Here is a 13217-nt window from a genome sequence, read left to right as displayed (position 1 = left end):
TCTTTCTGCAGTCTGGAGGGTGGATAGCTAGCTGCGGCCTTCAGGCCTTGGCTTCCACCCTGCCCGGTGGCCATGTCAGGTCACGCCACGCATGGTGGGCACCCCCTGCACCCAGCGTGAGAGAGGGCGGAGTGGGCAGGGCGTTTCTGGCAGAGGGACGAGCAAGCACTTGCTTGGTGTTCATGGGAAGAGAGGAAGTGTTCTGGGTAACAGTGCACACTCGGAGCAAGCTGGAGCTGGTGGTGTGTGTGCTCTCCGCGGATGGTCTTCCAGGATGTGTTGTCTTTCAGTCAAGGACACGGACTATGTGCCGCCTCAGCTCAGCAGGGGTCCCACGTGCAGCCCGGTGCTCGGGTTCCGGGGTGCAGAGGGTGTGGGAGGCCCGGGGCAGGCAGACAGGCTGGCCTCCACTCCCCTGCCACCTCCTCTTTCTGTCCACCTCCAGGACTTGTTGAGCTTTAAATAAAGCCCATTTAGAAGGATAGGAATGTGTTTTGCTCATGGCCATGCTCCCGGTGTCGCTTCCTGTGTCCTCCCATGCTGAGTGGGCAGTTGCTCCGAGCAGGGGCATCAGGCCAGGGTGGACTGAGCCACGGGGCGGGGGGGGGGGGGGGGCACCCAGCCTGCTGGAGCCACGTGGACGTCACGGTTCTTATAAGTCAGTGACCCTGGTGGTAGTGAGGGCTCTCTAGAGCCGCACACCCGGGGAGGGAGAGAGTGGTTTAGGGTAAGGAATTGGCTCATGTGACCATGAGGGCGGTGGGCCCGTGGCTGGAGACCCAGGGAAGAGCTGATGTTGTAACGAGTCTGAAGGGGTCTGGAGGCAGAATTTCTCTTTCCGGAGAATTCTAGTCTTTTCTTTAGGAGTTTGAACCGATTGGAGGAGGCCCATATGGAGGGTGCTCTGCTTCACTCAGAGTGTGCTGAATTAAACGTCACTCTTGCCTTTACCCAGCATGGTGGCGTCTAGGCTGGCGTTTGCCCAAATACCTGGATGTGGGGGCCTCGCCACGTTGACGCTGATGTTAACCGTGATAGTCGGGCGGTAAACAAGGGTGGTGTGTGTGGAGCTTTGTCAGGGATTTCCAGCTGCCACTCTGGATCCACAGAAGTGAGTGACTCTGTTTCCTCACATCGCCACTCGGACTGTGTCATTTTGCTTATTTTTGCCTGTTCAGCAGGAGTTTTGCTTTCCTGGTGAGCCTTGCTTTTTCTCCAGCTGTCTGTTTCTTCTGGTGTCGCTCTCGGCCACCGCCTCGGGTCACTTTGCCGGAGACTTATGTAGTGAACAGCTGTCAGGAGTGCTTGCTACGGAAGGACACCCCCTTACTGTTGCTTTCATGTTTTCCTTCTTTCTCTCTGGTCCTGTTTCATTTATCAATCCAGCGTTGCTGTCATGTGCATACCTGCATGGAGTGTTGGGGTCTTATGTGCAGAGCTCCAGCACAGTGGAGAGGCCACTGTGGGCCTGGGGGCACCAGATGCCACCTGGAGTGTGGAAACCAGGGAACAGGTGGGGCATAGGCTGTGCAGGGGTCATTTCTGCCCCCCGGGGCCGTTGGCCATGTCTGGAGACCGTTCCAGTTGTCACAGTGTGGGAGGGAGCTGCTAAACATCCTGGAACATACAGGACGGCCCAGAATGTCACAAGGACTGAGGTCGAGGGACCCAGCCAGGTCCTGGCTCAGGGCGCCGGGTGGCAGCTCACACGGGGTCTGCCTGACACCTGAATCCTCAGGGTAGCAGCTTCACTCAGATAATCCACATCCCTTACAACTCACTCACTTCACGGGTACATAGGTTTATGCACCGTCCCAAATCCACTTCTGGATACTCCCGTCACTCCAGAAAGAAACCCGTTCCCCACGCACCCCACATTCCGCCTTCTCTGTGTGCGGATTGGCCTGTTGTGAACACTTCCTGTGTGTGGGATCATATGGTGCGTGGCCATGTGTCTAGTTTCTTTCATCACGGTAGTGGTTCAAGGTTCCTTCGCGTTACGGCACGTGGCGGCCCGTCATGTCAGTCCTCATGGCTGAACGACACCCACTGTGTGAATGTATCACATGTCGTTTATGTGTGTGCCGGTCAGTGAGCTTTGGGTTGTTCCCACATTTGGCTACTGTGACTAGTGCCGTTGCTTCTCGGGGTGCCTGCCGAGGAGGGGCACTGCTGGGTCAGATGGCGCTGAGCTGTTCCAGCAGCTGCGGCATGTGAGGGAGGGACTGCTTTTAGCCCATTTTACGGATGAAGGAACCAGGGGTCAGAGCAGGCTGAGAGCACACTGCCTGGGCTGTGGCTCCCCCTGGGTGGCCACACCGGGCTCCGTGCAGGCCTGGGCTCAGAGTCCCAGCTGCGTGGCCTCCAGCGCCGGTGGGACCAGCTGGGACCAGCTGCCCACGCCCACCTTCCTCTCTGCAGATCAACCAGAACGTGGAGACCCAGCGTGGCCGCCTGCGGGATGACATCAAGGAGTATAAGTTCCGAGAGGCCCGCCTGCTGCAGGACTACTCGGAGCTGGAGGAAGAGAACATCAGCCTGCAGAAGCAGGTGTCTGTGCTCAGGCAGAACCAGGCAAGTGTCCAGGCTGCGGCCCCGGCCCCTCGCTTCGCAGTCTCTGTGGTCCACGGGTGTTTCCCTGCCTCCTTCCCCACAGCCGAGCCCAGGGCCGCCCAGCGCACTGCTGTGGACTGGGGGGTGGGGTGACAGGGCCCGGCCTCTCCTGGACCACAAGAACGAGGTCTCTGCCTATAGGATTGGCTGACCGTGGCCTGGCCAAGGTGTCCCAGTCAGCAAAAGTGGAAAAAAATACAACAGGTGATGCAGAGGGGACACCCAAACCGCAAGAGGCAGGATGTCCTGCTCCATCCCTCCCACTTCCTCAGTTTGCCCGCTCCCTTGTCTGTGTGTGGTCCCGGGCCTTGGTAGCCCCCCGGGTAGAGCCGATGGGCATTGAGGAGCAGTAGGGAGATGTCCGAGCTCTTATCTCCTGCGCTCGGATAACCCCAACAACAGGTGGGGTGAGAAGGGTCACCTCTGCTGGTGACAGGACGCCCACGTGATACCCCTGGAGGTCTGCACCTGCCGCCTGCCTCTCCAGGGGTCACAGCTCTGCAGGCTGGGGACTGGGGGACCTTTTCCCAGGAACCCCAAAGCTCAGCGCCCTGGATGTTTAAATCTTGTGTGGGGAGGCCTGGGCCTGTGTGTGTATGTCGACAGAAGGACACGGGCTGCACAGCAGGCCACACAGGGAAACTGAGTCAGGTGGTGGCGTCCAGGCCCCTCCCCGGCCTCCCCTCCCCTGGGCCGTGACTCCTAAAGACCCACTCAGTCCTGCACCGAAGTGGTTTGTTCCTTATTTCTTGCACCAATATAACAGAATGATAAGAAGTATCTTTAGAAATTTCCCATAGGCCCTGAGCCCCCACTGCAGGCACCTCCGTCCCCCTGCAGACACGGTTTCAGTCCCTGGGACTCTGGATTGTCTTCCCTTCCCACTGGGGTGCCTCGGGGTCTGGGTGCCGGGAGCGCTCGACACGTCCCTCCTCCGCAGGAGCGGTCGTACTTTTGTTTGGAAATAGGATTAGAAGTGATGGTTATCACATACGTGTCGATACGTGTTTCATGTTTCTTAGAATATTTAACTGACTCCTCGTGTTCGTGACATAGCTTTGTAGAATTCACGGCCAGTGTGCGCGTGGTGACGTTTTGCGCGACCCGACCCAGGTGCGGCAGGGGTGTCGTGTCTCCGGCCCTGCTGCCAGCGGTGCTCGGGTCCCGGGTGTGGGTGTGCACCTCGTGCCCAGAGCCCCCGAGCGTCGGCCAGCCCCTGCTGTGGCATCCGCACGCTGGTGTTTCCCCCTCGCACGGGCACAGCACAGTGTCGCTCTCTTTCCAGGTGGAGTTTGAGGGCCTCAAGCACGAGATCAAGCGTCTGGAGGAGGAGACTGAGTACCTCAACAGCCAGCTGGAGGACGCCATCAGGCTCAAGGAGATCTCGGAGCGGCAGCTGGAGGAGGCGCTGGAGACCCTGAAGACGGAGCGGGAGCAGAAGCTCAGCCTGCGCAAGGAGCTGTCCCACTACATGAGCATCAACGACTCCCTCTACACCAGCCACCTGCATGTCTCCCTGGAGGGCCTCAAGCTCAGCGATGACCCCGAGGCCCTGGCCAACGGCTTCGAGCACGGCGGCCTGGCCAAGCTGCCACTGGACAACAGGACCTCCACGCCCTCCAAGGACGGCCTCGCCCCACCCTCCCCCAGCCTGGTGTCCGACCTCCTCAGTGAGCTCAACATCTCCGAGATCCAGAAGCTGAAGCAGCAGCTGATGCAGGTGCGGGCGGCCAGGGTCTCACAGCGCAGGGGCCTTGGGGCTGCGTGCACTGTCCCCGCCTCCAGCCCCGCCCCCCAGTGCTGACAGATGCCGGGCCTTTGTCCATGTGCACCCCCTCTGGAGTACTAGTGTTGATTGTAGAGTCCGTGTTGTTACCCAGAGCAGAGGTGTAGAGCTGCAGGCAGGTGCCCAGAGGAGGTTCCTGATGATGAGGGGGCAGTTTGGGCCCGCCCCAGGGTTCCCCAGGTTTGCTCGCGCCCTTTCATGGGGTCCACGTGCAGCCTCCCGCGCTGCATCCTGGGGACGCATCACGTCAGGGTTTCCTGCCCTGGACAGAGCAGAGTCCTGGGGTCTGCACCACGACCCGTCTCCAGGGAGGGGCCCACCCAGCTGCGCAAGCCTCCAGGCAGGGAGGGCCCACCGAGGCCCCACACCAGCACCCCCATTGCACACGTCACAGACCTGCAGCGTGACAGCCGGGGCACAGGCGGGGTCACCACTGGGTCTGTCCCGGGGTCCTGCAGGCTGCTGACGGGCCTCCTGTGCTTTTGCAGATGGAGCGGGAGAAGGTGGGCCTGCTGACAACGCTGCAGGACACGCAGAAGCAGCTGGAGCAGGCGCGGGGGGCCCTGTCGGAGCAGCGCGAGGAGGTGAGCCGCCTCACGGAGAACCTCAGTGCTCTGCGGCGCCTGCAAGCCGGCAAGGAGCGGCGGACGGCCCTGGACAGCGAGAAGGAGCGTGACAGCCATGAGGACGGTGACTACTACGAGGTGGACATCAATGGGCCTGAGATCCTGGCTTGCAAGTACCGTGTGGCCCTGGCAGAGGCAGGTGAGCTTCGCGAGCAGCTGAAAGCCCTGCGCAGTGAGCATGAGGCTGGCGAGGCCCGGCATGCGGAGGAGAAGGGCCAGCGTGAGGCCGAGAGCCAGGCGCTCGCTGAGAAGGTCTCCCTGCTGGAGAAGGCCAGCCGCCAGGACCGCGAGCTGCTGGCCCGGCTGCAGGCGGAGCTGAAGAAGGTGAGCGACGTCGCTGGTGAGACGCAGGGCAGCCTGAGCGTGGCCCAGGATGAGCTGGTGACCTTCAGCGAGGAGCTGGCCAGCCTCTACCACCACGTGTGCATGTGCAACAACGAGACGCCCGCCCGCGTCGTGCTGGACTACTACCGGGAGGGCCCGGCCGGCCCCGAGGCCCGTGGGCACCGCTCGCCCGTCCTGCCCAAGGGGCCGCCAGCCACGGAGGGCGGGCCGGGGGACAGCAGCCCTTCGCCCAGCCCCTCTCTGCCCTCGCCCCTGAGCGACCCGCGTCGGGAGCCCATGAACATCTATAACCTGATCGCCATCATCCGTGACCAGATCCGGCACCTGCAGGCGGCCGTGGACCGCACCACAGAGCTGTCCCGGCAGCGCCTGGCCTCCCAGGAGCTGGGCCCCGCTGCGGATAAGGACCGGGAGGCGCTCATGGAGGAGATCCTCAAACTGAAGTCACTGCTGAGCACCAAGCGGGAGCAGATCACCACGCTGCGCACGGTGCTGAAGGCCAACAAGCAGGTGTGTGGCCGGGCGGGGCTCCTCCCTCCCTGGGCCTCGGACGGGGACCCGCGGAGGCAGGCGGACCCCTCCCCATGTTTCTCAAGCCCCTGCCCTTTGTGTGTCTGACCCCCAGACGGCCGAGGTGGCCCTGGCCAATCTGAAGAGCAAGTACGAGAACGAGAAGGCCATGGTGACCGAGACCATGATGAAGCTGCGCAACGAGCTGAAGGCCCTCAAGGAGGACGCCGCCACCTTCTCCTCCCTGCGCGCCATGTTTGCCACCAGGTACCGCCCGTGGCTCCTGCCCGTGTGGGCCGGGGGGTCAGGCCGTGCGGGGGCTGCATCCTGCCACTGGTGAAGGCCCACGGGCTGTTGCCTGCAGTGTGGGCCGCACCGCTGCAGGAGGGAGGGGGCTGGCAGCAGAGGCTGAGAGGCCAGGGCCCAGGGCCGGCTGCAGGCACCAGGTTTGAAGGGGGTGTGGGCTGAGGCCGACACCCGGCAGACAGGGAGTTAGCCCCCCAGAACGCAGCAGGGAGTCTGTAGATTCACAAGGAAGGTGGCCTGCCCAGCAGTGGCGGGGTCCTGGGGTGCCCCGTCTGACCTGCCCATCGGGGATTAAGCTGGGGAGGGCAGCCAGCTGTGGACGTGGGCATCCAAATGCCTCCACCAAGAAGGCAGAGCAGGAGGCTGCTCGGGGGGCCTGGTTTCGGGTGTTTGCACTACCCAGAGGGCTGGTGTTGGGCAGGCACCAGGGACGGGACCTCGGTGGTCCAGGCAGGTCCTTCTTGAGGGCAGGGAGGCAGAGGCTGTGGGTTAGATGGGGCTGGAACCAGATCAGGGTCTGCTGCTCCTCGTGCTGTCAGAGGGGCAAAGACAAGGAAAGAAAGTTCCAGGCTTCCCTGAGGGCTCCCTGGTCTCCTGGCAAAGATCTTGGGAAGGACCCCACAATCACTCCCTCACCATGTGGGCGGCGTGGTGACCCTCACTTCCGCAACCTGTTCCATTTAAGAACTTGGCTTCTCAAATGCAGCTGAGAGCACAGACTTGCAGTTGGGCCCTTGGCCCCCAGAGAGGGAGGCCCGTGGCGGGTGGAGGGGAGGGACAGGTGTGCCCACCGCTGCCTCCCTCAGGGACACACCTGGAGGGGGTGTTTCTCTCCCAGCTCCACGGACAGAGGGGGCACAGGTCCCAGTTAAGCAGAGGACTGAGGGGGCACGTCCACACGTGCCTTTCCCAGACTCTGGCTGGCCATTTGGTGACCTACTGAGCACCTACTGTGTGCACACACCGCTCCGGAAACAAGCCAAGTCCTGCCTGTGGGTTTAGCCGTGAGGGCCGGGTGCCCCTCGGCCATCTGGAGGCCCGCACGGCCGCTGCCACCTCCCTTAGTGGAAACCAGCTGGGGAGCCCTTCCCAGAGGAAGCCGAACCGCCGAGGGGCAGCCGCCACCTTCCAGCCCAGCGAGCAGGATGCCGCTGAGTCCCCTCGCCCTCTGCCCGCCGGCCAGGCCCTCCGGGCGGGTCCTCAGCCACGGGTGCCGTGTGCTGTGCCGGCTGCTTCAGCCGCGCTCTCGCCTCTGACGTCCCCGCAGGTGTGACGAGTACATCACGCAGCTGGACGAGATGCAGCGGCAGCTGGCCGCCGCGGAGGACGAGAAGAAGACGCTCAACTCCCTGCTGCGCATGGCCATCCAGCAGAAGCTAGCGCTCACCCAGCGGCTGGAGCTGCTCGAGCTGGACCACGAGCAGACCCGGCGGGGCCGCGCCAAGGCCGTCTCCAAGGCCAAGCCGGGCACCCCGAGCGTAAGTCACACCTGCGCCTGTGCCGGCGACAGGGCCGAGGGCGCCGGGCTCAGCACCCAGGTGCTCTGCGGCGAGAAGTATAACGTCTGCTGCGATTAGGGCCCCGGGGCCTCGGCTGCAGCGGCCCTGCGGCACGCCGTCTGCCCGCTTCACCTGCACTAACCCGGCAGCAGTGGGACCGCGGTGCTAGGCTGCTCTTAACCGTGACTAATGCACAGAGGGACGGATTTGGCCGAGGCGGCGTGCTGTTCCACCTGGACCCTGTGAGCTCTGTGTCTGTTCTCACCCCTCGGGACCGCCCCTCACAGCAGCTACTCGGGGGGGGGGAGAGGGTGTCAAGGTGGGTCAGAGCCGCGTGTCCTTGCGCACACGGGGTTCCCAGTGTCCCGTTGGCTCCTGCAGGGGGCGGGGGATGGGGCAGGACCCGAGCTGAACTTGCATGTCCCTGCATGTGTCTGATGTGGTGGCGCCGCCCCAGCCCCGGAAGCAGTGTTAGAGGTTCCGGCCCGAGCGCCAGGCACAGCGTCAGAGGCCGCGCGGAGCTTGGCACAGTGTACAGAGGATTTCTTTGCGGTTTATGCGGCATCTCACTGCACATCACATTTGGGACACAATTCCCTCCCCCACGCCCAGAAGAATAGCAGCCCCGAGCCCTGCGTCCTCCAGCCTGGGCGCAGGGCACTGCTCGTGGGGCACGGAGCTTAGCAGGCTCAGCCTCTCTCTGAGGCTGCATGCCTGTCTGCTGACCTGCGAGGTGACACACTGGCAGGCCCAAGGCCTGGGGTTTTTTCGTGAGAAAAACTTAAGTGCCTGGCCAGACCCTTTCCTCACAGGAAGCCCATCCTTTCGTACTTAGGGTGTCCCAGCCTTCAGGGCAGGTTTCTTCACTCTGTGCTCATCATCAGACCCCCCAGAACAGGGCTCTGGAAACCCCCAGCGGATGGGCTGAAACGAGGGACTCCCACATCTGTAGCCAGAGCCCAGCCTAGGGTGGGGAGGGAGCCTCGCACGGCCCTGGGCCTGTTCCAGGACGCACGCAGGAGGTGGATGGTTCCCCCTCGTCAGTGCGGTTCCAGACGTGGGACGGGCAGCAAAGGCAGCTGTAGGACTTTCCGTTCCCAGAGCTGGCATCCACAGGCCACCTGAGGTCCCATGTTCAGAGGCAGGACTTTGCAGTATTTCTCTTCCTGTTGCCCGTGGGGGCTGCAGGACACGAGGCATCCGTCTTTTCCCTGAAGGGCTCCTTGCCTGATCTCTCCGTGGCCCAGAGGGGGTTTGCGTTGCCCCTCATACAGCTCTCGCCTCGGTTCCCAAGCGCATCTCAGTCCCCACCAGACTCCAGGCACTGCACAGACTGCCTTGGGTTTGGCAGACAACCGGAGTGGGGAGAGGTGGGCCAGGCCGCGCCAGCCCCCAGCTCCAGGCTGCTTTGCTGGTGGGCTGTCGGGTCTCGGATCCCCCTCCCGCCCTGAGGAGGGGTCAGTCCGTCCCCTCTGCAAGCAGGTCTTCCAGGGGCATGGCTGCCCGACGGCCCCGCATGCCGCTTCCGCCCGCCACCGAGCCTGCCACGCAGCTTCTCTCCATACTTGCAGGGGTCTTCCTGAGGCACCGGGGCAGGTGGCCCTCCCTAACACATGCAGGTCTTCTCTGCCGCCGACTAACGCACCACGTCCTCACCCAGCCAGAGCCTCGGTTGTCTGAGTGGTGCCGGTTCTAACGCTGTCTTGTTTTCTCCCGTTTTCAGCTGTAGAGTAGCTGCCGGGAGGACTTGGCCGCGGCCCTGTCACACTGCAGCCCCTCCCCCTCCCGTGGGCCCACGCAGAGGAAGGAAGGGCAGCCTAAAAGTCCACTTAGAAACGTGTTTGGATATGCCACTGCAGTTCTTTCCAAGTTAGCATTCCCTGAGTGTTTAATGGCAGAGGCAAGAAAGCTTTAATGTTGAGAATGCCACCAGCTGCTGCCTGGAAGGCCTTTGCACAGCGCCGAAGAACCCGCCTGGACAGCGGCCACCAGGCTCGCTCAGAAACCCGCTAGAAACGCTCGACACCGGGCCTCCCTGCTACAGATGCCCTTTCTTATCCGATCAACCTGTGCACTTTTGATATTTTGATATTATATTTGCTTCCTTAATCCCTCCCATAGAGACGGTCTCAGATGCCGTGGTCTGTCTCGTGGTCCTGTAGCTCTGTCTTAGCTCCCGCCGTGTTGATCTGACATCAGCACGTGGCACGGATGTGTTTTCCTAGCGTGTAGCTCTAGACTGTTTAGATGAAGGCCTCGACCCGGCAAGGAGCTCAGCGAGACGTATCCACGCTGTGGTTCAGCAGCCTTTTAGGTTGTACGGCATTACGGTTCATGTTTGAAATTACAGATTTTAAATGCCATGTTCATTAAGAAATCCAGGGTATTTCCGATTCTGGGGTTTTTCATATCGTATTATTATTATTCTTAGGAATAGTTCAATGTAACAAGAAGAAAACTTGACCTTTGCTCTGGTTAAACAGTAATAGGCACTTGAAAACAAAAAGATAAATTATTGAGTGAGTAGTATTACCTACAAATTCCAGAATCTTCTGGGTTTTAGGACATTGTGAAGCATGACTGATTAACAGAATTTTATACAACTGTACCAGTGAAATTCCAAATTGGAATTGTTTTGTTACTCTGGTTGTTGTGCCAAATTGTGGTACACTTAGAAAATCCTACAGTCGTCGATTTTTAGGGTGTTCTATTTCGACGCCTTTTTGTTAGTAATCATTTGCCAGTAGTGCCTTCATCAGTTAAGGGAGGTGTCCCAGCGTAGTTTATGCTCTCAAGTGGACGGTGAAGAGCTAGTTGGGAATGTTGAAGGCCAGGGTGGACCAGTAGGTGTGAACGGGCGCACACCTTCATACCCGAACCTGGGCATCTTCATTGAGGGAAAGAAAACAGCAATTGTGCAAAATTCTGTTAGTCAGTGATTCTTTACCATGCAGATCCTTGCAAATTCAGGGGCTGAGAAAAGGAAAGTGAACACACACACGTTGAGTGTGCTTTGGGAACCAAATGGACCTGAGGGACAAGCTAAGCAAGCGGTGCGAACAACATGCCACGTTTGTGAAGAGCGGGAGGCAGGGGCGCCGGCACTGTCGGCCTCGTGCGGTGGGGTGAGGGCTAGCCATAGTATTCTTTGCAAATGTGAGGAAGAGAGGTTCTATATTCTCTTGCTTGGTGTAACTAATCACTGTTAATTTCAGGAAACAGAACTCGACAAAGCCCCTCAGCAATCCAGGGCTGCGTCCTGTCGGGTTTGCTGAGGGAGGCTGTGCTTATGGTAAAATTGGTACTCACAGAGGAAGAAAGTGTCCTCTCTCCTCCAAAATAAAGGACAAATTACAATAATGTATAAGTAGCAAGAATAAAAGAATTCTGTTTCCTGGAATAAGCATTTCTTATTCCTAGTTGTAGGGACCCCTATTTTTACCTTCTATTTCAGTGTTGATTCATAAGAAATAATGTTACATTTACGATAACTTCATCTGTATGGGGTATTTATTTGCAATGATGTCTGAGTACTGTATTTTTTTCTGTGCATTACCTTAGTGTCAGAATGTTGTCTTTATTTTAAGATCATATGCATGTTCTCCTGCCAAGGAACCTTTACACAGACCCAAACAGACAAACAAAAAATGCCTTCCGATTCTGAGAAAATGAGGCAGAGCGTGGAAAAGGAGTAGGAAGGAGCAATCGGTCTCAACTTGGGACACGGGCGTATGGCACGAATGTCTGCAAAGCCAGTGCACATAGGAACAGTGGGCCTGGTAAAGGTCATGTCGGTAGGACCAATAAATAAAGAATAATACAAAAGCACAAAACTTGTCCTCTGTGGCTGCTCTGACCCCTGCTCCAGGTGACTGTGGGTCCAGCAGTGCATCATAATTCCAGTTTCTAAAACAACAAAACCAGCCTGTCAGTAACTCTGGTGGTAGGAACTGGAAGCAGCCTGGGGCCCATTTCAGGAGGTGCGGACGGGAGGGGAGGTGTGGGATGCCTCCGGCAATGGGCCTCAGGTGTCGTGAGCACCCAGCAGTGTGACACTGAGAGCACGTTGCCTTCATACTGTCCTCTCTCAAGAAGCAGAGATTTGGATAATGTGGGGGTCCTTTGCTGTTCAGACTCTTGCTCTGTGAACTCAGGGATGAATCGATTCAGGCAACAAGAGTTACCTGTTTGTCAGTGCAAAGCCACATTCACCTGTAGGAATGTCTGTGAGGCATGCTGAGCTTGTCCTGGTGTGAGCTTAGGGGCAAATCCTGGCTTAGGGGACAGGAGGTCCTGGGGACACTCTGGCACTGTTCCTTCTGACAGCCTCAGTCAGGCCCGAGGGACTGCCTAAACCTCAGGGCAGCTGTCTGAGGCCAGGGTCTCACTGCCCTGGCCTCTTCCCAGGACACCTCCCTCCACCCAAGGTCTCCCCTTGCCTTGTGGTCGCTGCAGGGCTCCTTCCTCTCGTGATGCGTGTCTGGCTTGAGTAGCAGTTGCTGGAGCCCGTGTTCAGCTTGAAACCTCTTGAAAGAGACTCATTTTTCTAACTCAGTAGCTAAAAGGAATCTTCCTCCCCCGCTGGCCTGTGCCGCCCCACCAGGCCCCTGGAAGAGGTGGAAAAGACAGCCCGTGACAGATCTGGAGGAGGAGGGGATGCTGTCAGTGGGCTGGGCAGGGCAGGTGCCATCCAGCCCTTGGCTGCCACCATGTGAGTAGCGCGTTGTGGCTCTGGCCCAGTCCCATCATTTGGGGTGTTTGACTCACAAGCACAGATGCTGAGGCCTTCTCTACCCCCCAGCATGCTCTGGATTCTTGCATGCATGGTTCTTCATTTCAGGGATGGAGTGGGAGTCTCCTGAATGGGGGGAGAGGGCGGTCATTTGGCACTGAAAGGCCTCCTGCTTGGCCTTCCTTTCCAAGAGGGAATGTCTCCATTCCTACCTCCTCCTCTGCCTGCAGTGGTTTTCACTCCAACCCCTTACAGGTTCCCAGAGCTGGAAACAACAGCGTCAGTTTGAAGATAGACCTTTGGTTGAATTGCCCCCTTTCAATGGCTCACTTACCTTGACAGAGTTCTCTCTGAGCCTCAGTTTCCCCTCTGTAGGTTAGGGATGATAGTTCTTGACTCAGAGGTTGTGAAGTTTTATCAAGCTCTAGGTAACTGGCATGCGGGGTGCTCAACAGCTGACTTGATGATGTGGTTCTTGCTGCCACTGTCATCATCCCCCAGGTCTGGGGTACCAGGCCGTGGAGCTAGGCCTTTGTCCTGTAGGAGTGTGAATTTAAGTCAGCTTTTAACCAAAGTGTAATTTGCATTTAGGAAATGGCACCCATCCCAACATACAGTCACCATTTGCACACAGTGAACACCGATTGTATGACCCCCCCCCCCCTTTTTTGTGCTTTTTGAGGCAGACAATAATGGGATGCCTCTGTCTGCCAGTCCTGGTGAGGCTCTAGGCTGCCTCCCGCCCTTAGGAGCCTCCTGGGACAACAGATGTGCCTATATCCTGATGTCACCTGGCATGG

General features: G+C 59.1%; 1 protein-coding gene across 3 annotated transcripts in view; it reads left to right on the top strand.

Annotated features, from left to right (window-relative positions):
- The window catches only part of BICD2 (BICD cargo adaptor 2), a 39780-nt gene extending 28267 nt beyond the window's left edge, over window positions 1–11513 (top strand). Inside the window, exons 3-8 of one of the 3 annotated variants that reach the window (XR_004298549.1) lie at window positions 2422–2574; window positions 3899–4333; window positions 4888–5880; window positions 5996–6147; window positions 7454–7927; window positions 9409–11513. Coding sequence is in view for 2 of the 3 variants with exons in the window: in XM_032397804.1 (XP_032253695.1) it covers window positions 2422–2574; window positions 3899–4333; window positions 4888–5880; window positions 5996–6147; window positions 7454–7763 (2043 nt within the window). In the remaining variant the exon portion in view is untranslated. Of the gene's footprint in view, window positions 1–2421; window positions 2575–3898; window positions 4334–4887; window positions 5881–5995; window positions 6148–7453 lie in introns of all 3 variants that reach the window. The other 2 variants (XM_032397806.1, XM_032397804.1) reach the window with 2 other exon arrangements.
- The last annotated feature ends 1704 nt before the right edge of the window (window positions 11514–13217 follow it).

Source organism: Phoca vitulina, unplaced genomic scaffold (assembly GCF_004348235.1).
Source record: "Phoca vitulina isolate PV1807 unplaced genomic scaffold, GSC_HSeal_1.0 scaffold104, whole genome shotgun sequence".
Classification (NCBI taxonomy): domain Eukaryota; kingdom Metazoa; phylum Chordata; class Mammalia; order Carnivora; family Phocidae; genus Phoca; species Phoca vitulina.
Note: the sequence above shows the minus strand (reverse complement) of the source record. Positions and strands in the feature narration are given on the sequence as shown.